Genomic DNA, 22,633 nt, shown 5'->3' with positions numbered 1-22,633 from the left:
TTGAGCAATCAGGGTTGCAGAAGAAAGAAGTGATATGCTGTTGAATCGGGGTGGGTTCGCTAACCTTCTGTCAGTACCCTTGGCTTGATCCTGCTCTACGGTTTTGCGGAATGACAACACTTTTGATGCAGGTACCACGCTCGAAGGATCCACGCGAGAGAATCTCGACGAGTCAAAAGACAGAAGATCCCTGCTTGGATGGAAACCCCAACGTTCTTTTTAGATTTTCCTGCAAGACTGTTGCGGAAACTGGCTAAGGGAGGAAGCAGGTTTAGAGATGGGACAGGGGCGAGTCGGAGCTAGCCCTACAGACTTGGGGGGTGTTCTTTGTGGGAGGCCCGCTCGATCTGTTACGTATTGCTCACACTGCAATATGCGAATCCTCTCGCCTCCCTTTAGAACAGGGCCGAACAGCAAATCCGCATGGTTACTTTTGCCCCTCGTGGAGATGGACCCTTGAACGGACGTTTCAGCCACAGGAAGATCCCAAAGAGGAGGATAGTCAATTTTAATTAACGGGACTAAGTGGATGTATTTCTGTTGCTTTTCTCGACTAATTGACACTTCGACTAGTGTTCACAATTGATACCGTTTAGGGTTCAAATCAGTCACTTAAACAACGAATTTATGATAGAAGCTTGCAAAAAAGCTTGAAGAGGAAAGCAAAAGCTCGAGGATCCTTACTACCTCATACAGGTACCGACGCTGATGCCTAGAGATTTCGAGAACATGTCTAATTTGCAAATCTCACCACTAGACTAAAACGAGACTAGCAAAATGCGCATTTCGAAGATGTAGTGTGCGAAAATCGCTCCAGCCACGATAGTTTATCGTCTGTACGATAGATTGGAAGTAACCTGAGGCTGTGTCTTCAAGCAACTACGTGATAGGCAGTTAACTGCATACAAACGCGTCGGAATTCGTCCGAAGTGGGCTAAACCGGGCTATGACAACTCGAGCATGGTTAATCCCGTCCCACGTACGGAGAGATTAGCCAGTAAGGGCTTCGACAAAATCAATAGGTAGCATTCTTTCCCTGCTTAGGGGGTCCTATCAGAACTTCACGTGTAAGCGTCTCTGGAACTTCGGGAAAGCCGGAGATTGGTAGTTGTGTTTTGCATTCCCGTTCTCCCTTGTAGATCCAAGTTGATAGGTACACAAATATCGGGACTTATCGAACAGATAAAAATGGGTGTTGGTCCTGTTTCGGGAGTTGGGATCGAGTTTCCGGGTCCACTGAACCATCAAGCCGGTGTGATGGACATATCCCATATGCATAGGGCAAGTTTACCTAGCTTAACTACCTACATAGGTAGGTACATAAGCAGATAAGTCAGATCTCAGTTGTAAGTTAAGTTGATGATCAACTAACAATACTATTTACCTAGGTTTTATTTATTTCCAACCAACTCATAATTCATTAATTTAAGCAGTGAAATATATGAGATTCCCTAAAAAGAGACAAACCCTGTGTCTTAAAACCAGGTATGACACTGTATTCATCCGAGATGCTCATGCAGCACAAATTCCATAGACCTGGATTTTAATCCGCAGAAATTAAGCCCATACGAACGCGACGCGGCAACGTGCATTGGTTAGCTCTCGGTTTCCTCGTTGGTAACCAGTTAGCATGCAGTTCGAGAGAGCACTGCATCTAAAACCAGTATACTATTATCGTAATGTTTAATCAAACAGCAATTCGCTTCTGTTTCGGAGATAAAGGGAGAAATGAACAAACATGGTCGACTACCACAACTACCACAACTACCACAACGCAGATCAGATGTAAGACATCAACCATTGATATATCATTTCATATATCATTCGATATACCTAGGTATGATTTAATCCTCGAGTCGTCTAAAGAAATCATCCACTACGCAAATAATTTACCATCTATAAAATGGGGTTTCGGCGGGTCGTTAGCGATTGCGGGCGAACGTTATCTCGTGAGGGCCAGACAGCGCGTCCCCATGTCCCCATGCCGATAGATTATCAATCACTGCAGAATCCTCCAATTGCGTGATAGCAGATATGCAGACCGCTACCAACCGTTTGAAGCTCGTCTTTGTTCGTAATCTTTACCCCCCCCGTCTGGGGAAATAGTGCATTTGGGCTCGAAGATGTGTTAATTAGACCAATTTACTTTTTTTCTTTTCTTTTCTTCTTAGATATCTACGTAAAATCATCTAGGTTTTAGATCAATGTCTTCCGAAAACACTACCCCTAGCTATGCCGAAGGGGCTGCCGAGACGACACCTCTGCTAAAGAAAGATATTTCTGTCGTTAGCGTCTCAGCTCAGAGTCAGTCTAACGGCACGTTTTCGAGTGAGAGCAACTCCGTCGTAGACGACTTCCCGGAGAATGACGTGGAAAATGGCCGGCCTAACGGTGCTGCGCCGATCGGGGATGCGCCGAAGTTGAAAGTAAACATGAAGGCGCTACTACCGGCGCTTGCTATTGGTGTAAGTGAGAGCCTTTAGGCCTAACCTATTGTTATAGGTCCTTTCTTCTATGCAAATATAGATATTCATACATATCGAAAGGGTTCATAGATGCTAATGGTAATAGATCTTCATGGTAGCGTTGGACCAGACCTTGACTATCGCTACCTACGGCAAGATGGGCAGCGACCTCAATGCCCTGAACTCGACGAGCTGGATCTCCACCTCGTATTTCCTAACGCTGACGGTGTTCCAACCCTTATATGGGCGGTTATCTGACATATTCGGCCGTAAGGAATGTCTGCTGTTTGGCTACGCCGTCTTTGGACTTGCTTGCCTTGGCTGTGGGCTATCCCGGGACATCGTCGAGCTGTGCGTGGCCCGCGCTATAGCCGGCATCGGGGGTGGCGGTATGAACGCCGTTGTGACTATCCTCGTCACGGACCTTGTGTCCCTCAGGGACCGGGGCCTCTTCCAGGGATATATTAACGTCGTGTACACTGCAGGCAGTATGTAACACTGATAATTCCCTTTTCTTATTTTCCCTCCCCTTTTTAGATTTGTCTCGGGTGCTAGCATTCCCTCATCGAGCTGAATAGATTGTATTGCACCTGAGACATGGCTGAAATTACCGCACGACTTTCTAAAAGAAGTAGTTGTTGACTTTACTTGTTACAGTGGTGTCCGGTGCACCAATCGGTGGCCTCATCGCCGACACTATCGGCTGGCGGTGGGCGTTCGCGGCCCAGTTCCCGCTGTCGCTAGTCGCGTGGCTGGCTGTATTCTTCGTCCTCGACGTGCCCAAGGCGGACCACGCGCACTGGACACACAAGGTTCTACGTATCGACTTTCTAGGGGCCTTTACGCTAGCCTCGGCTGTGTTCACGTTACTATTCGGCCTTGATAACGGCAGTAATGAAGGCTGGAACCAGCGAATCACCATTATCCCCCTAGCGCTGACACCACTCCTCATCGCCCTATTCCTCTTCATCGAGGTCAAAGTTGCGTCGGTGCCGTTCGCGCCAGGTCATATTATCCTCGACCCGCCGCTGTTGGCGGTATACGGGGCCAATATGTTTGGTGTGGCCTCACAGATGGGTGTCTCGTTCTTCATCGCGCTGTTCTTCCAGGCTGCCGTGGGCCTCTCGGCAACGTACTCCGGTCTCATGTTCGTACCCAGCACTTTCTTCGGGCTCACGGGTTCACTGGGCGGTGGGATTCTCATGCGCCGGACGGGCAAGTATTACTGGATCACGGTTATCGGTTATGCCTTAGTCGTACTCGGTATAGTACCCTCTGTGTCGTTTTCAGGCGCAGTGGCGAAGTCGACTGTAGGTGTTATCGCAGGTCTCTGTATCATGGCGCTTGGGTCTGGTTCTTGTATGTTTCGTCTTTCTCTGCCTCCCATCTATTCTCCCTTCTGTCTTATGAAACCCTAGATGCACCTCAAGTAACAGAAGACGTATGATAGAATGCTGACATACCCGCCTAGCAATTACCAGCTCGCTCATTGCCATAATCGCCAATGCAACCCCTGCCGACTCGGCCGTAGCTATTGCATGCTCGTATCTATTCCGGTCCCTCGGCACGACGCTCGGAGTTAGCATTTCCACGGCAGTCCTACAGCAAGTCCTACGCACTGAGTTAGCCGCGGAGCTCGGTGGTGATGGCGATAAGGCGCGTGAGATTGAGGAGGGCGTGCGCCAGAGCCTCGACTACATCCGGACCTTGGATCCAGCAATCGCTGAGATTGTGCGGGCCTGCTACGCCGTCGCTGTGCAGTGGGCTTTCATACCAGTTGCTGTTTTAGCTTCGGGTGCATTGATCTCGTCTATATTCATCAAGGAAAAGAAGCTCGAGGGGCGGTAGGTACGTATTTGTTCGGGCTCCTTTGAGTTCACTTGAAAGACGGAGGTGAGGACGTGGGTAAGAAAAAAATAAAAGGGGGTTGGCTGGATAGTATATCCCCTACAAGGGTATATTACATGTGGCAGCTACTTGTGCTAAGTTGTTAAAAGAACAACGATATGAAAAGGAAATACAAAAAGCTCAGTCCCAGATTCGAACCGCATTATGCTGGAAATGATTCGAAATCTAGGACCTACGAAAACCCTAGCCTTTTATTTTGTATGCTAGGATTTTACTGACCTGTGCTGGCAACTCTACCATTAGAACCAGTTTGTGTGTAATGGTACAGTACACAGGTCGAAAGAACTGGCTGTTGCTATGGTATATATGCCGTCTTTGGGTGCATGTGCAATTGTACGGGCCGGCTCGTTGCTGTAGACAGTTGCTACATAGGTACCTAGAATCAAAAACCACCTAAGGCAGCAATATAATTCCTAACAGCAGCATCACAAGTACCAAACAATACAACTAAAAGTCCGGTGGTGTAGTGGTCGCACATTCCATCATTACGCTCATTCTGAGAAATGAACTTGGTTGAGATGTTGATGTTGGAAAAGCCATGGGTTCAAATCCCATCCGGGCTTACATTTCTTTTTTTTTTAATTTTTAATTCTATCTTTCTATATGGTAGGTAGGTACATTATTTCTATCGTCTTGTTCTTTTACCTTTATCTAATACATTTCGAAAGCCATATGTACCTATTTATATATTCATGGAGTTAGATAAGAGGTCAATTTTGGATACGAACTACTATCAGGATCCCAACTACGAGGTTCCTAAGGGGCATTATTCCGTATATAAGTCATTTATAGTCCCTCTAAGTCCCACCAGAGCAGTGACAAGTATTAATAAGGACCCTAGATCGGATTCAAGGCCTATATTCTGGTTTATGTACTAGTTATAGTTCATATTTGATACTTAAACCGTCTCTTTGGATATCGATATTAACGTTCCAGTGGTGAAGGTAACTGCTTAGGACCTATTAAGGGCGACAGATCCCATACTCACATAGGTAACGAGCAGTATAAGTTTCAAGCATCAGTATTTAAGTAGTATATTAGTCTCTAAATGGGTGATGGACTACGCGTATTTGTCTGCTCATATTTGGCAATTGTGGGAAATAAAAGCCAAACAAAACATATGTGCAACAACCTAGGTGACGCTGGTATGAAGCATATCAACACAACTTCGTATAAAGTAAAGTCATAGCACAGCAATCATAGCAAGTAAGCAATCGTGGTAAAATATAATCAGTATTCCAAACCCCCTCGACCAAGAAGGAGGTCCAAGATAGAGGAGGGGTGTATGTCACTTCTCTAACTAATTTGTGCGTGCTTGGTATCAGATCCCTTCCCGAGAGATGTATGTCCCATCACGCCTCATTCGTATGATAATGCAATAAAATCCGCACGTCTGATGCTCGTAAGAACCGTCCACTCATCGCCAGTCTACATAGATTAAATTGTGAATCGAAGAAGACAGCACTAATTACTCGCTTGCGGACCCCAAGAGACGCCTCCTAACTTTTCTTTCGCCTGCCGTAATCTAGTCCCGGCTCATTTGGCCATGACCGGTGGTATATCTCCCTTACACCCACTCTACGGAACTCTATAGGAATCCACGTCGCGGGAAGCTGACACCTTCTACGGCAGCGACGTCCGTAAACCAGCTACAGCGCTCGCCGGTTGCTTCGTTGACAAGTGCGCAAGGAAGTCCATTTCCTTGCTCGAATATTTCCTTCATGATCTCCTTCTTTCCAGCGCCCGTAGCGACGAAGGCGACCTTGACAGCGTGTGTGACAACGGGTAGTGTTAATGTGATCCGTCGAGGCGGCGGCTTAGGTGAGTCGTCGATGGGTGCTACCCATGCGTCTGTCTCGCGAAGAAGCGGATGGCCTGGAAATAGACTGCAAGTGTGACCATCTGGGCCTGAGCCAAGGAGTAGTAAGTCGAAGATGGGTAGCTTGACTGAGTCTCCCTTAGCAAAGGAATTGACAAGTATTTTTTCATACTGGTCAGCTAGCTCCTGCGTGTCATCTAGGTATTGTGTGTCGATTGGGTGTATGGTAGGCTGGCCTAGCTCGGTTGGTATCTTTTCCAGAAGCTCCTTCTTAACCAAACCATAATTGCTGTCTTCATGATCTAGAGGTACAGCTCTCTCGTCAGCGAAGAATATTTCCCACTTGTCGAATTTGACCGTGTCTTCGTTAGATTTCGGTTGCGCAAGGAGGGCCTTAGCGAGGGTCTGAGGTAGCGAGCCGCCCGAAATGGCGACTTTAAAGACGCCATGACGTGTGATGCCAGCATTTTGACATGTGATGATGTAGGATCGCAGGGCGGGCGCAAGAGCTTCAACGTCGCTAAAAGCGAACAAATTGGGTTGCTTTCCCGGCATGGTGGTGTACTATTGGTATGGGACTTCTGAATACGTAGTGCCTATGAGAGTAGGTATAAATGCGGGATATGGAATATGAGATATGAATGTGGTAAGTCGGTGTGAGTCGGTGAGGCGAAATTCTTTAATTTAAGAAATTCTGAGTTATTTGCGGAAGATGATGATGATAGTGGGGTTAGGTCATGTAAGGTGAGGTAGCTTTCACGAGTGATTTCTTTTTAGGGAAACAATTACCACCCAAGCTTATATTAAGAGCCTCAGGTAAGGTAACGGTTAAATATCGATAAGGTACTTAAATAGATAGATAAACATAACACCGTGACAATCAAAGGTCTTGGGTGTATGTTAATTCTTAAGTAATTGTTTGTTCTTTGGTCCCTACGATGCTAGATTGGTTGACTGGTAAACTGGGGGGGTAGACGAGATCGAAAACGATATACCTAGTTACATTAGGTACCTAGGTAGGTATGTATCTTGTGTTGGCAGTGTCCACTCGCTATTAAGAATCAATGCGCTAGGAACCTTGGCGTTGAGCCACCGGCCGTTTTGTAATTGGGTTGATAGGTCTGGGTTGGCTGGTTATAAAAAGTTGCAAGACCAGATATCAAATTCCTAGCTTAGTATCAGAAGGTAGTGTATATTGTTTATTGGTATTAAGAGAGAAATAGCGTGGCAACGATGATTCTGCCTGTCTTATCTATTCCTATTCATATGTAGGGATGGGAGGTAGGGATGGGTATGGGTATGGGCATATGTATGGAAGGTTGTAGATTAGGTTGTTGTGTCAACGTTCAGGGGTTTTTTTTTTTTTTTTTTTTTTTTTTTGCCAAAGGATAAAAAAGAAAAGGAAAAGAAAAACATGGAGGGGTTATTCATTGATTGACGTAGGGCTTACTGATCTTGGGTGACCAGAGGGGCGGGACAGGGAGCTGCCTTGTAGATAAGCGGGTTCTATTCCGTAGATGGGTGGGCTAGTGGGTAAGTGGGGGTTTCTGCGCAACATTAGAATGGATCTAATGCGGGACCAACTTCCAAAATTGCGTCTTATGAATTCTGCATTGCTGCAAGGACCCCGCCTACCAAAACCAATCGGTGTCTCTTGCTTATCCTAAATGTTATCAGGTCGATATTGCTCACGATGTTGATCACGATGATGGATTCTTCGATGACTTTCGAAGGTTTGGAATTTAACACCGTTTTCGGTTAGTCTGCCATCTCGCAATACAGCACTTCCTTTGATGATCGTCAAATATTCTTTATAGCATACACTATATCCTCGAGTTTGGTGCATAATTATTCATCTCACAAAGCTTTCTACCTTGTCAGACTATCCTAACATCTAATCCTAGCCTACCTAATCAATGTAGTACGAGATAAAGCTCTTTAGTTTGGATATACATACTACATTAGGTACCAATTGGTTGGGGATTAGAACCACTCAACCAACTCTTCTGTTATCGCCGAAGAAACAAGTTGACAAGTCATCTTCACTGCCGGTGTAGGGTAGGTATGATCGGAAGCTCTGTCGAATCGCAACCCTCACGATTCACTACATTTTCGTCGCAACCATAGAACAATAGGTCTTAGGTATGATTACACATACGACCTTACCGGCAGTTCCAGGCACAGTTCTGCACACGTTCTACACGGGTAGGGTTCCAATGCAGCACGAACATAGCACTCGATCTTGTATCTGAGACTTGTGACGTTAGCTGTCCTAGCGTGTATAAGTACCTAATATAGCATGACGGAAAGGTGCGGCAACGGTGATGAGTATAAATCTTATACTTCCCGAGAATTTGGCTTGGCATAATCGAAGAATTAGTATTAGGCTCTCATTCCGAATCATGCATAATAGAAGCCATCGGCATGGTAATGTTGCGTGCAGATCCGGATTATCGGGTGTACCTTGCGGTCAATGTATATCTCGTTACATTAGGTACCTGTGTAGTCCTTATTCCGTTAGACTTTAGTAGAAAAAGAAATCTGAATAAGAGGTAGATTTTAAGGGATATAATGTCGATAATCTGATATGTAAATGTAAGAAATAAAAATATTGACAATGGTCTTTACGAGGGGAACACATATAGGTACTAAGTTGATATTTTATCCGTTCCAAAGGCCGGGCGCGATGATAGTAGTGCCGGGAACGGACGGTTGTTGAACCAAAAGCCGCGGCTGCTATGATATGAAGTAAACCGTCTTAAAAACTTCACTCTTACAACTATTTTATACGACTAATAGATCGCAACGACGACAACAACTACTATTTAATAGCAACTGATAATATAGACCTGCTTCATTTATTGAAGCCCTCTGATATTATAAATATGTCACAAACACCCAAGTACCTGACGGGTGATTCAGCCGCTATCAATGAGTTTCTCGATAAGTTTGACGTGCGTCATTTTAACCTGAGCCACCACCCTTCATAACATAAAGCACAAAGTCTCACACAAAGTCTTACTTTCTATGCAGGTTTTCCTACTCGATTGCGATGGTTAGAATAAATGGCCAAGCTTCGAAAAGACCAGATGGCTGAAAATTTATAGGAGTCTTATGGTCTGGGGACAATGTCTTCGAAGGCATCGTCGAGACACTGGAGATGTTGAGATCTAGGGGTAAGCTAAATCTGACCTAACAAAACTACAAAACCTACACGTATGTGTACCACGAACTAAACCAGAGTAGGAAAACGGATTGTATTCGTCACCAATAATTCTACAAAGGACCGACCGGGCTACCAACAGAAGTTGACGGGCTTAGGTATCCCTAGTAATGTCGAGGAGATATTCGGCTCGTCTTACTCAGCCGCAGTATATATCTCACGTATATTGAAGCTACCGGCACCTAAGAACAAGGTCTTCATCATCGGTGAGAGCGGCATGGAGTCCGAGCTACGTACCGAGGGTGTACCCTTCATCGGTGGCACAGACCCAGCCTTAAGACGAGACATTACGCCTGAGGACTTTAAGGGGCTAGCCGACGGCTCTCTATTGGATCCGGATGTCGGTATTGTACTTGCCGGGCTGGATTTCCACATTAACTATCTCAAGCTATCAATGGCCTACCAGTATATACGACGAGGTGCTAAATTCATCGCGACAAACCTCGACAACTTACTACCTATGGGCGACACCTTCTTCCCCGGCGCCGGGTCTATCTCCATCCCACTGGTTAACATGACCGGGCAGACACCATTGACCTTGGGGAAGCCTAGTCAGGCTATGATGGATGCGATTGAAGGGAAGTTCCAGTTGGACCGGGCGCGGACTTGCATGGTCGGGGATAGGTTGAATACCGATATCCAATTCGGTGTTGAGGGTAAACTAGGCGGGACTCTACATGTGCTCACTGGTGTTCACAAGCGGGAAGATTGGGAGGCTGAGAATGCCGTGGCCGTCCCCGCCTACTATGCTGATAAGCTGAGCGATCTCCGGGGTACGACGTCATGACGAGATGCACTTTGTTCTTCTCATATCCCATGCTATCTCGTTTTTATTTAGACTTAGATTTGATGCTTAGCATGATACTACAGTCTACAGATTCTACCTAAGGTATAGACAGACAGATAGAAACTACGAATTTCGGAGGTACTACTCGAATTGTATCGCACAACAATAGTCGCTTCACATCCCTATTTAGAGGTATACTCCGTAACTACTGTTAACATCTTGTAGTCCATCTACTCTAAGCTTCGGCACGATGTTGTCGACCAGACTAAACCGAGTTCTCCAACAGCTCTCCGAAATCGCATGCCCCATTGGACAAGGGAATTACGGCTCGATATGCCGATTTCCCCGCGTAACTATTCCGCTACCCCAGTGGAGAGGGGGCTAATATATGTGTATTGATTCGACAGCTATCGTCACTCGTGATGGAGCTTAACAGGCTACTATTCGTTGGGACACACATATTAAGAATATAGTAGGATATTGTGATGGGAGTATACCCTTTATTTTGAACTTATCTTATTTGCTTCCATATATTTCTACCTAGGTTATCTAGTTACCTTTTGGGTATGTACTAGTACAGGACGTATTAACTATATGTAGATATCTTGAGATAAAACCACAGCTACGGTCTAATAAGCTAACGACCTCTCACCCCTATAACAAGAGCTATAAATTCAGCTATGGCATCACCACCAACTCCCTTAACACAAGAGCAGAAGGACTTCTTCCTTGCGAACGGTTACCTAAAGTTAAACAATTGCTTCACGCATGAGCAAGCCGCCTCCGTAATCGAGGGGGTATGGACGCGCCTGGGCATGTCGCCGACAGATAAGTCAACATGGACCAAGGAGAAAACTAACATGCCGTCGCACCGGACTTTCGACTGCGCTGAGTTTGCGCCGAAGGCGTGGCACGCGATCTGCGAGCTATGCGGCGGCGAGGGCCGGGTTAACCCCGAGTCCCGGCATTGGCGGGACTCGCTGATCGTTAACTTGGGCACGGCAGAGAGGGAGGGTAGGCCGGTCCCGCCTAAGGAGCTGACGAATTGGCATGTCGATGGCGATTTCTTCGTGCATTATCTAGATAGTCCCGAGCAGGCACTGCTTGTGATCCCGTTGTTTACAGATATTGTTTCGGAGGGAGGTGGTACGATGATTTGCCCGCCGGCTATCAATCGGGTTGCGAAGCATCTGTACGAACACCCGGTATGTAACCTTGGTGCTTGCTTCCTCTCCCCATTTTCTTTTAACCCAGTTTTAGGGAGTCGGAACTCCTAGCTCTCTCACTAATCTACCTTGGGTACTCGGATGAGTATTTGAGCGCAATGTTGATTTATATATCGTCACAGGAAGGCGTATCGCCGCGCATGGTACCCCGAGCGCATCCGGATTTCCCACGCGAGAAGAACCTAGAGTGGTATATTGAAATCGCGCAAAACTGTGCGGACACGGACTTCGTCGAGGCTATGGGCGTTGTAGGCGATGTGTACCTACTCCATCCCCTAATGATGCACAGCGCAACAAGCAATGCGCGGCGCGCCGTGCGCATCATCACAAACCCTCCGGTCAGCATCCGGGAGCCGTTCCGCTTCGACAGACCGAGCGGAGAGGAATACAGCCTCGTAGAGCAGAAGACTATAGCAGCGGTGGGCGGCCCGGAGAAGTTGAAGGGGTGGCGGATCACGACGCCGAGGGAACGGGTGGTCCCGGAAAGAGTGCGAATTCAGGAGGCGATGAAGCGGGAGGAGTTGCGTAGGTTGGAGGAGGAGCAGAGACTAAGACAGGGTAAAGTTGCTACTGCTGCAGCTTGAGAGGATGGTGAGTTGAGGGTGTATAAGGGGTGTTATGTATAACGAGGATTAATGAATAACTAAAATTGTGTATTAGCTTCTAATGTTAAGACTAGAGTATAGCCCGTTTTATGATTCGCATGATGCTAGTTAGGATTCGACGTAGGTATCCTTGATTATTACTTCGTATTGCATGACTTTACTAGAGCTTGCTGCTGAAATTGTTTCGATAGGAGGTATGTCTCATACGACTCTTATACTGTTGCCATTGGAACTCACATCCTTGTCTCGATTGAGCAACATGGCTACGATTGTAAATTGTAATGTATGAATAAATAGATATTATATGACAAGGCCTCAGAGTATTAGGGTATGGACAATGAGACATAGTGTACGGTATTGAGTAGTTACCTAGTTGTTTGCAAAGGGAAAATAAGGGGGCCTAGACAGATTTACAAGCAATACTAAAAATTTGAAAAAATAATTGCTAGCAACCCCAACTTGCCTCAAAATATTCACCTTCAAGCTTGTTTGAACAATCTGCTCCCTATTTTAACAAAAAAAAAACAATACTACTCATTTTGATCACCAAAATTCCTAATACGACGCAAGGAAAGAAAACTGCAAATGTCCAAACCCTCACCCTCCACAACTATGCTCCCCCCGGAGCTAACCCTCATCGTGGCCGCCACACGCACCATGGGCATCGGCCGCAGCGGCACACTCCCATGGACCGGCCTCAAAAAAGAAATGGCGTACTTTGCGCGCGTGACAAAGCGTCTACCACAACCACCTTCAACTTCATCTTCAGGTTCTCTTGCGCTAAACGCTGTCATCATGGGCCGCAAGACCTGGGACAGCATACCACCTAAATTCCAGCCGCTGAAGGGACGTCTCAATATCGTCATCAGCCGATCGCATGCTGGCTCCGAGCAGGAGACGGCGGTAACGACAGGCGAAGGTCCGATAAGAGTAAACTCGCTGGACCAAGCGCTCGTGCACCTCAAGGCTGCTAGTATTAGCCGGGCGTTCGTCATTGGCGGCGCGCAGATCTACGAAGCGGCGCTGGAACTTAAGGAGGCGCGACGCGTGTTGCTAACGAGAGTGCTGTCGCCGGATTTCGAGTGCGACACATTCTTCCCTCTTGGCCTACAGGAAGACAAGGTCGGTCAGGGAAGCAATGGCTGGGTGAAGAGATCTAAGGAGGAGCTGGATGCTTGGACCGGGGAGACGGTGCCCGAAGGTGCGCAAGAGGAGAATGGGACGAAGTATGAGTTTGAGATGTGGGAGCGGGTTGATTGAGTTGACTTATGTCTGCCTTTACGGTCTGGTATATATATGTACATGAAGAAATCTCGCTGCGAGATCACTTTTAACTTCTATTTTTTACTGCGCGCAAGATAATATTACGCAAAGCCCTATGCCAGACTAACTTTTCACCTTGATATAACGTGCCGTCATTATAATCCTAAACCTACCCACCTACCTCGTTACCTATCATACAACCCCCCGAGCCTTACATAGCTACCTTCTGCACCGGCGGCGATTCCTGCACCAGTTGCCCGTCGAGTTCCCTCGTGGGCTTATCGACGAGCATGAGCTCGTTCTTGGCGCGCCACTTGAAGACGGCCTCGGTCTGGTAGTGCAGGGCCTCGTCGGGGATCTGATCGAGCATCTTGAGACACAGCCGCATCCAACTGACGACGGCGGCCAGCGAGCGCACATCGATGTCCTCGCGGGCTTTGAATACGTTGCGCCAGACGGCGGCGGCGAGCACGGAGTCTCCCTTTATGACGCCCTCGTCGTATGCGGCGATCACCCCGCGCCACTGCACGAAGAGGTCTTTAAGATATCGGTGTCGCAGCCCGCGCGAGGTGATTCCGTGGGTTAAGTCCATGCGCTCCTCAGCGTTGAAGAAGAAGTGGTCTGTAAGCTGTCGCTGCCACGACCGCGCTGCGTCTGGTTCGAGATCGCGTAGTCGAGCGAATACTAGGTATAAGTGTAGCATTGTGATCTGCGACCATGTGCTAAAAGTCGGGGCGAGCTTGAAATCTAACAGATAAAAGATGAAATCTTAGCTATATGACCAGATTGATGACCAGGTAGCAGGAACAATAAAAACATCAATTACCTTCATGCCACATCGTCTTCCCTTCTCCTATATCCTCTCCCTCCGCCGTCTTAGTTATCGTGCCCGCCTTCCTGTCCTTATCGGGAATGGTATAGTCTGCCTCGCGAGCGCAGGTTTTATATATGTTCTCGGTAGCATTGATGATACGATATGGTTCGGCTGTGTTTTGGAATATCCTAGCAATTGTCTCGCGGATGTTTATGGCCGGTTGGTTGGGAGTGCTTTTGAAGCTTCGTCTCTGGCTGGATTGGGAGCCGACAACTGGGGCGATAAGTCGTTGTGGTGTAGCAACATTTTGGATCTCTGCGATTGAGCCAGTTTGACGGGTTAGCAGCATAAGCTGCCGTCTGCATGTTCTACACGCCATTTGCTACCGTGCTGGAAGTTGGTAGGTAATTGTCGTTAGGAAGGGCATTGATTCCCTGGATTCGGTAGTCTGAGTTATCAAATGTCGATTCACGTCATTGACATGGGCACGTCAGAGATAAATGTAGAGAAAAAATAAAAAATAAAAAACTGCGTGAAGCTTGGACCCCTGCTCGATTTTGAGATCTACAACAGGGATCTGGATCTACTACAGGTACAAGTGTACTTCTCCATAAGCATTCAACATCTAAAGATTAGTAATATTTTAATATAAGCGTAGAAATATTATATACTCGTCATGTCTTTATAGCATTTATACGTCATTATATTAACATAGCAATAATACAATAGCTGAGTTTTCTGGATAATCGACTTAGTCGAGTTGAGAGAAGACTAGCGTCGCGTTGGTACCTCCGAAGCCGAAACTATTCGACAAAGCAACATTGATCTTCTTCTCCTGAGCTTCAAGAGGTACAAAGTTGAATTTGGGCTCAACATTAGGTTTTGTTAGATTTAGTGTCGGGGGGAGAATATTCTGTTAGCGAATTAGTTAGGGGTATCTCCTACGAAAATTAACACCATGATTTGAAAACTTACCTCGACAATGGCCAAGATGGTGAAAATGGCTTCTATTGCGCCCGCCGCCCCAAGAAGATGCCCAATAGATCCCTTGGTACTACTAACGGAGACTTGGCCCTCGTTAAGATGTCCTTCCTCGCCTGCCATTAATGAGCGGATGGCAAGGGCCTCCGCTATGTCGCCGACAGAGGTACTAGTGGCGTGCGCATTAATATAGTCAACTTGATGAGGTTTGATTCCGGCATGCTTTAATGCCTTCTTCATAGAGAGGTATGCCCCTGATCCATCTTCGCGAGGAGCTGTCATGTGATGTGCGTCACCGCTAGATCCATACCCCTTTAATTCAGCATATATACGAGCACCCCTTGATTTGGCATGCTCTAGTTCCTCTAAAACAAGAACTGCTGCACCTTCAGCAATCACAAACCCGTCCCGCTGACTATCGAACGGCCGGCAGCTTGAGGGTGGATCGTGGTTGAAGGAAGTGGATAAAGAACGCGACCTCCCGAATCCCGCGAAGGTTAGAGGGTGAATGCAGGACTCTGACCCCCCTGCAACCATAACGTCGGCATCTCCAAATGCAATGAAGCGCGAGGCATCTCCGATAGAATGTGCCCCTGTAGTGCAAGCTGTAGTTACAGCATGATTAGGGCCTTGAAACCCGTATCTCATTGCAATATGCCCTGCTGCTAGGTTGATGAGGATCTTGGGTACGAAGAGAGGGGATACCTTCTTGTAGCCCTACCTTAAAGATTTAGTATATATTGAATTATTGAAGTAGTGCATATGATCTCACATCTCGTTCATACGCAACACTAGTGTTGTATAGTTCATCTAAATTTCCGATGCCGCTTCCTAAACAAATACCAGTCGATTCTAAATCTTCCCGCTTGTTTGGTTTCCATGCGGCATCCTCGAGAGCCATCTCTGCTGCGGCCATGGCATATTGAGTGAAGGTGGACATGCGCCGTTGATCCGAAACCGTCAACCAGTCATTGGGACACCACCGGTTTTCACCGGGACCTGACTTTGGAACGATCCCAGCTACGGTGCTCGTAAGATCGCGCCATCGTTTCTGCGGTTCGAAGTCCGCAACACTAATGATACCCGAATGCCCAGCGATTAGTTTATTCCATGTATGCCGAATACCTACGCCAAGGGGAGTGATGGCGCCGAGGCCTGTGACAACAACTCGGCGCATTCTTTGCCATAGCCAGGAATGCCTGAGCTGGATTTATGTAGAAAGTATTGACGTAATTTGTGATGAGGTACCTGGATGCTGGGCTTAAATTTGCTCACTCATAGTTGTAGCTTATGAATATTGAGAAATTAGAAGACCTGAGCCAAATCATGCAGCTATGAAGTTAACCGATTTTCTTGCATTGGCGGAAAAAGATGCCTTAGCTTTCTCTCTCTACCCGACCCCCCCCCCCCCCCCCCCCGGTGCTGCAAATATGTATGTACTCAGGTACCTGTCTAACGTAATGCAATTCTGCAATGGGGATACAGGAAGTAGTATTATTTTATGCAGGCAATCAATAATCCCAGCTCCCAGGTTATGCCACGCGGCAGTTCTCTAAATTTAGTTTCAGAATAACAACTTGAAATCATCACCTTTCATACTTTCGCGGAATTACAAGAGACGGCAGCTATTTCGGAGAAGCATAACGAATATTCGAATTGTAGTATCATATATTTAAATTGATGCGTTTTACCTTTTACAAGGCAATTTCTAACCACGTAGACGAATGAAGGTTTGAACACGCTTCCAGCATCCAGCTTCAAAGATACCTATCTTAAACAAACGCCAATTTGTTACCTCGGAGCTAAACGGAATTATACCGTGCGAACTTTCGGTTTTATTATTCTCAAGCCTCTCCGTATTACTTTTCTGCTATCTTAACACTCACTATCTTAACACTCGCTATCTTAACACTATTAGATTGTCGGACAATGTCTTCTTAGAGTCAGTCAACTTATGGCTCGCTACTTTGTTTTAGCAAATACGGACAACCCGTGACAATCATATTTCAGGGGTAGTATCTTTAATGATATTTTATATGGCATCAACACCATTTTAACTTAGAGAATTAAGACGTGGTATTTTGGCTTTAGGGGTTGATTTTTCCTACCAAGTCACCTTTAACTTTTAAGTTACAGAATGGGGAACACTCGTTCTTCACGGCCGTCTGGAACGGCTAATAGGGAGAGGATAGAAGAAGACGATCATATCTCGGAATATGGATCCGATCTGGATGAGACTTCCGGTGAAATTAGACATCGAGCGAGAAAGTCTGAGGAACGCTCCCGTACGGCACCAAGAAACGGTGCTGCTAATGGCCTAAAACGCCAAATCCCCGAATGGTCAGAATCTAGTGACCGAAACGACAATAACTATGAGGAAGGCGAGGAATATGAGCACTTGCTAGATCCCAACCTCCCAGACGAAGAGACTATTGAGTTACATCGAATGGATTCCGGGAGTCTAGCATCGTTCGATGATGAAACTGCTTCCAAAGCAGGCGAAGAAAACTCACCGTATGAAGAGGTCCGGGCTGCAGTACGCAACTATGATGAAGATCTTCCATGTAACACTCTTCGAGCCTGGTCAATTGGGTTAGCCTTGGTTCTTGTTGGTGCATCAATGAATACCCTCTTTTCATTGAGACAGCCCTCAATCGGCCTAGGTGCTCTCATCGCCCAAATCATCGCCTGGCCACTTGGTCGTGCTTGGGAGAAAGTCGTGCCTGACCGCCAGATTAGGATATTTGGTCTGGGATGTGACTTAAACCCGGGACCTTTCAACATAAAAGAGCACTCTATTATCGTTGTTATGGCTTCCGTATCATTCTCTGTAGCCTATGCTACTGATATCATACTTGCGCAGCTAGTATTCTACAAGCAAAATTTCGGCATAATATTTCAACTTGTCTTGACCATCTCGACACAATCTCTCGGGTATGGGATTGCGGGCATGATGCGAAAATTTCTAGGTGGGTTTAGAAGAGGGCTGTAAGTTATCGTTAATACTAATGCTTCTCAGTGTATCCTGCCTCCATGATCTGGCCTGGTAATTTAGTCGCCGTTGCTCTAATGAATGCGATGTATGAGAAACACCAAGCACCTGACCCATCTATCATTGGCGGGCGTATGCCAAGATATAGATGGTTTGGTATTATAACTTTCGTCTCTGCCCTATACTACTTTATTCCTGGATACTTTGCCCAATTCTTGAGTGTCTTCGCTTTCGCAACGTGGATGGCCCCTCAGAATCCAATTGTAAATCAATTGTTCGGTGGCACGACTGGCCTGTCTCTGCTACCGATTACTTTTGACTGGACGCAGATATCAGGATACATAGGTTCGCCCCTGACCTTCCCATGGTTTGTTGCCCTAGTTTCGTGGTCCACGTTCAGCGGCTAACTGGCTTCCAGGCATGCCATTGCAAATACTACGATAGGCGTCGTCCTATTTTATATTATACTCTCTACACTTTTCCATTACACTGGCGTATGGTATGCTCCGTTCTTACCAATGAGCGACTCTTCTACCTATGACAATACCGGCGCCACATATAACGTGTCAAGGATATTGACTTCCCAGTTCACCTTAGATGAAGAAGCCTACAAGGCTTATTCACCAATCTTCATCAGGTTTAGGATCCCCATATCACTCACTCGTATATTAAGCTTACATGATATAGCACCACTTTTGCATTGTCTTACGGGCTGTCTTTTGCGGCCATCACTGCCTTGATAGTATATACCTATCTACATCATAGCAGAGCTATCTGGGATCAATACAGGAACAGCACTAGTGAGAAACCTGACAGTACGTATAATTATATTGAATATCTTTTAGATTACTACTTTGGATACATCCAGCAAATTCGAATCCGCCCCCAACAATTTGCATAACCATTGCTAACACAGAACATTATAGTACATATGAAGCTCATGCAGAAGTACAAGGAAGCACCTTCGTGGTGGTATTTTTCCCTGTTCGCGATTGTCCGTTCTCTCAACCCCGGACAGCTTATGACTTTCGTCGCTAAACTGTCATATAGGTGCTGGCATTAGCCTTTGTTTCAGTCTTAGCATATCCGACCAATCTAACTTGGTGGGCTTTCTTACTCGCCGTGGGAATCTCTTTCACTTTTTCACTCCCAATTGGCATTATACAAGCTGTCACGAACCACCAGATTGGGCTCAATGTCTTAACCGAGTTCGTATACGGTTACATTCAGCCTGGACGACCTTTGGCTCTTATGCTGTAAGCGTATCTTGCTTTTATAGGTACCTATATAAATCACTAATGAGCCACCTTTAGATTTAAAACATACGGTTATATCACAATGTAAGTGCCTAGGGATAGTCTTCTAGTTAACATCACATTTAACCAACTCCCATAGGGCACAAGCTTTGAGCTTCGTCTCCGATCTGAAATTTGGTCATTACATGAAAATTCCTCCGCGAACTATGTTTATGGCTCAGGTCGTCGCGACAACATTTTCGTGCTTCATCCAGATCGCAGTCCTCAATTTCGCGCTCGGTAATATCGAAGGGGTATGTGAATTGACTCAGCCGCAGCGGTTTACTTGTCCCGGAGGCCGAGTGTTCTTCTCAGGTACCTACCCCCTTAATTCTAAAGGAACCCTCCTCTTGTCCTGTCGCTAACCTAGACAATCTCGTAGCCTCCGTCATCTGGGGTCTAATCGGACCATCCCGCGTATTCTCTCCGGGCCAGATATACTCAGGGCTCCTTACGTTCTTCGTCGTTGGCGCTGTTGCACCTATTATATTCTGGTTCGCAGCACGCCGATGGCCAAGGTCAGGCGCCAAATATTTGATGGCGCCCCTGATCTTCGGTGGCGCGGGTTCGATCCCGCCGGCAACACCCCTTAACTATCTATCTTGGGGCGTCGTTGGCTTCGTATTCCAGTACGTAATCAAGAAGACCCATTTCCGCTGGTGGAGCCGCCTCAACTACCTCACGTCTGCCGGCCTCGATCTCGGTCTTGCTCTAGGCACGCTAGTCATATTCTTCGTTTTTACGCTCAACGAGATCGAGGCTCCCCGTTGGTGGGGAAATGATGTGGTGACGGGTACAATGGATTACCAGGGTAAGGCTATCCAGGTCGTATTGCCGCCGGGCGAAACTTTTGGGCCGGAGGTATGGTAAGGCTAGGAGTGTATATTTGCTAGCGCCGACAGGAGTAAGTATTTGATGTAATCTAGATGCCCCTTGCTGACGTGGAGTTGAAATCCCAGAACTAGTTTCAAGAATCCAAGATAGAAGTACATCTTATAGATTCGTATATACTATTATTCTATTATAGGTGATTTACAGAGAGTTAAATTGTCAGTTAGGTTACATCGTTATCAGGATTGTCTTACGTGGAAACAATCGTGTTATTATTTAGGCACCTACGCCTTAGATAACCCCAAGGTGATAGCTCGCTAAGCCTTAAAATAAGGCAGACTACGGCCTATCACGCATATGTACCAGGTGGCCATGGCCACAGTCCAAGCCCAATAGCAAGTAAAGCCAACATAGCTACATAAATAGCATAGCCCTCGACGAATAAAAAGGAACTCAACCCGCCAATTCTAGCCACCTCTACGCACGCGGCTAAACCTATAAGTCGGATGATTTATTTCGATATTCACCTATGCAAGAGATTTTCTCAGACTTGGTCCCTTCTTATCTTTATCAAGGACTCGAGTCCTTAGCCTATCCGACCATTATACTATTGTTTCCTTAATATTATGTCTGCGCATCGGTAAAAGCAACTACAGTTACAGCTTATTCACTGCGAAACAAATTATGCTATGTTTCATCAGCAAGTACCTTATTGTAAAGAGACTAAGAGTTCGAATAATTTGTGGCACTCTTGAATCTACCTGTTTAAAGAGTACCAGCTGTTGGTTTCGCTCCAGCGCCAATAATCTATCTCATCATGTAAGAAGATATCCGGTGTATACACCTAAATCCTTAATTTAACAATCATACAGGGCTGATTCCGATGCTAGATCCGATTCTCCCGAGCCTTATTACCCTAGTTATACAATCTATCACACCGACGAGAAAATAGAGTGTTGCGAGTGTAGTGAATATGACTGTTTCGAACATGATGGCAATCCAGATGATGCTCTGTGCAGGCACTGTGCTCATAGGCAGTGTAGTGACTGTGGGCATGTCCTGATTCATCGTGAATCAACTAGAGGAGCCTTGGTGCAGGGAAGGGAATCCGTGTCGTTACCACAAGCGGAACATGGCCATACTCGGCAGAAGAGTCCAGCAACGCTCGACAAAATCAAAGAGTTCGGGAAGGTGGAAGAAATACGTAAGTAATAAAATCCCTTGAATTTCCTATATATTATTTGGTAATACTTAAGCAGATTTCGTACCAAAAGATCCCGATGCAACTCCTTGTCGTATAGAGTTGGAAGATTCTGATTTATCAGATGATAATGACTCAACTTTTTCCTCGGGTTCGCTCCCCGATACCATGACCTCGGTATCTGAAGTAGAAGGAATAAATGCACTGCTTGTCCATAGTTTCACAGCTCTATTTTACCAAGACGAAGAGATTATATCTCTACTATTGGTAGCTGTATCAAAAGAGAATATTGGAATAGAAGGGACACGACGTGAATTCCGTAGGTTGCTCAAGCGTTGTGCTGAGGGTCTCAAAATAGAGACACAAAACGAACAGCAGAAGGCAGCTGCAAGATTTATACGGTCGTTTCCAACTAATATAATGAGAGAAATCTTCTCCAGACTTCCTATAGACAGCCAGGAGACTTTGTTCCAGGATTTGAAAGCTATAAAAATTACCCAAGACAGCAGGGAGAAAGTTGAAGAATACCTTCGCAGAATGCCCGTTCTTACTAAGAGGTATTCTATAAGGCCCTCTGATCCTCCAGAGGATAGCGACCAGGACTCAATGGACGAGGAAAGTAGTGATGACGAGCAACCATGCGGCTCTTTGAAACACATTGACCAAATTGAGGGTTTTATTTTAGGTAGCGTCGCATATCAATGCCTACGACATCGACTTCTTGATTTTGTCTACCCTAGTCTACGTTCTAAACTTGGCGACTTACTGAGGCGATGGTCGAAGCCTCAAAATAAATACCATAGACACATCTCCGATTACAATCTTTTTGATTTGACGGCAGAACTGCAACATATAAACCCACATACTATTCAATTCCACAAGGACGAGAGGATGAATCGCACATATGACGCAGTCAGGCAATGCCAGAATCTAGTCGAACGCTGGACCAGAGAACATTGGGATTGGTGGCCATTGCGACCATTTCCAAGGCCCCTTGCGGAAGAGGAGGTACGGCTGGTATGGAAATGTGTATGTTACCCCTATTCGACATTCTAGATAGCTCATTCTTACTATATAGAAAACTAAGGCTAACACAAACTATATAGGCCTGTGGTGAGGATAGATGGGCAGAGATTCCTTCTCCTTTCGAGAGACGTCTTCGGAAGATTATCAGCAACCTACCACAGTCAAACATTCCCATGCGTGACACAAAACCTCTTTCC

At 46.2% G+C, this 22,633-nt stretch overlaps 8 protein-coding genes across 9 annotated transcripts; 5 read left to right on the top strand and 3 right to left on the bottom strand.

Annotated features, from left to right (window-relative positions):
• Positions 1–2,204: 2,204 nt before the first annotated feature.
• Positions 2,205–4,313, top strand: GL218_04420 (Vacuolar membrane amino acid uptake transporter fnx2; the record flags this gene model as incomplete). The annotated part of the gene is made up of 4 exons (XM_033581024.1): positions 2,205–2,465; positions 2,572–2,953; positions 3,123–3,824; positions 3,937–4,313. 4 exons carry the CDS (start codon positions 2,205–2,207, stop codon positions 4,311–4,313), a joined length of 1,722 nt encoding a protein of 573 aa, XP_033435632.1.
• Positions 4,314–5,961: 1,648 nt separating this feature from the next.
• Positions 5,962–6,747, bottom strand: GL218_04419 (putative 6-phosphogluconolactonase; the record flags this gene model as incomplete). Its single annotated transcript, XM_033581023.1, has 1 exon — positions 5,962–6,747. The coding sequence occupies one exon, from the start codon at positions 6,745–6,747 to the stop codon at positions 5,962–5,964; it is 786 nt and encodes a 261-aa protein (XP_033435182.1).
• A 2,330-nt stretch (positions 6,748–9,077) lies between these two features.
• On the top strand, positions 9,078–10,202 carry GL218_04418 (4-nitrophenylphosphatase; the record flags this gene model as incomplete). Its single annotated transcript, XM_033581022.1, has 4 exons — positions 9,078–9,146; positions 9,226–9,247; positions 9,300–9,368; positions 9,439–10,202. 4 exons carry the CDS (start codon positions 9,078–9,080, stop codon positions 10,200–10,202), a joined length of 924 nt encoding a protein of 307 aa, XP_033435183.1.
• Positions 10,203–10,882: 680 nt separating this feature from the next.
• GL218_04417 (uncharacterized protein) lies at positions 10,883–12,012 on the top strand (the record flags this gene model as incomplete). The annotated part of the gene is made up of 2 exons (XM_033581021.1): positions 10,883–11,407; positions 11,551–12,012. 2 exons carry the CDS (start codon positions 10,883–10,885, stop codon positions 12,010–12,012), a joined length of 987 nt encoding a protein of 328 aa, XP_033435186.1.
• Positions 12,013–12,645: 633 nt separating this feature from the next.
• Positions 12,646–13,293, top strand: GL218_04416 (Dihydrofolate reductase; the record flags this gene model as incomplete). Its single annotated transcript, XM_033581020.1, has 1 exon — positions 12,646–13,293. One exon carries the CDS (start codon positions 12,646–12,648, stop codon positions 13,291–13,293), a length of 648 nt encoding a protein of 215 aa, XP_033435187.1.
• A 214-nt stretch (positions 13,294–13,507) lies between these two features.
• Positions 13,508–14,489, bottom strand: GL218_04415 (CBP3-like protein; the record flags this gene model as incomplete). The annotated part of the gene is made up of 2 exons (XM_033581019.1): positions 13,508–14,043; positions 14,123–14,489. 2 exons carry the CDS (start codon positions 14,487–14,489, stop codon positions 13,508–13,510), a joined length of 903 nt encoding a protein of 300 aa, XP_033435860.1.
• A 372-nt stretch (positions 14,490–14,861) lies between these two features.
• GL218_04414 (putative 3-oxoacyl-[acyl-carrier-protein] synthase, mitochondrial) lies at positions 14,862–16,268 on the bottom strand (the record flags this gene model as incomplete). The annotated part of the gene is made up of 3 exons (XM_033581018.1): positions 14,862–15,023; positions 15,086–15,808; positions 15,864–16,268. 3 exons carry the CDS (start codon positions 16,266–16,268, stop codon positions 14,862–14,864), a joined length of 1,290 nt encoding a protein of 429 aa, XP_033435188.1.
• Positions 16,269–17,228: 960 nt separating this feature from the next.
• GL218_04413 (Sexual differentiation process protein isp4) lies at positions 17,229–20,248 on the top strand (the record flags this gene model as incomplete). 2 transcript variants are annotated; one of them, XM_033581016.1, is made up of 9 exons in its annotated part: positions 17,229–18,060; positions 18,111–18,450; positions 18,502–18,720; positions 18,771–18,898; positions 19,010–19,077; positions 19,134–19,339; positions 19,397–19,423; positions 19,479–19,693; positions 19,761–20,248. In XM_033581016.1, 9 exons carry the CDS (start codon positions 17,229–17,231, stop codon positions 20,246–20,248), a joined length of 2,523 nt encoding a protein of 840 aa, XP_033435184.1. The 2 variants fall into 2 exon arrangements, with proteins under 2 accessions (XP_033435184.1, XP_033435185.1); XM_033581017.1 differs by lacking the exons at positions 18,502–18,720; positions 18,771–18,898; positions 19,010–19,077 and having other exon boundaries at positions 18,111–18,215; positions 19,252–19,339.
• Between the last annotated feature and the right edge of the window lie 2,385 nt (positions 20,249–22,633).

The sequence above is a fragment of the Daldinia childiae genome (assembly GCF_008694065.1).
Source record: "Daldinia childiae strain JS-1345 chromosome Unknown Scaffold4, whole genome shotgun sequence".
Classification (NCBI taxonomy): domain Eukaryota; kingdom Fungi; phylum Ascomycota; class Sordariomycetes; order Xylariales; family Hypoxylaceae; genus Daldinia; species Daldinia childiae.
This window is presented reverse-complemented; position numbering and strand designations above follow the sequence as displayed.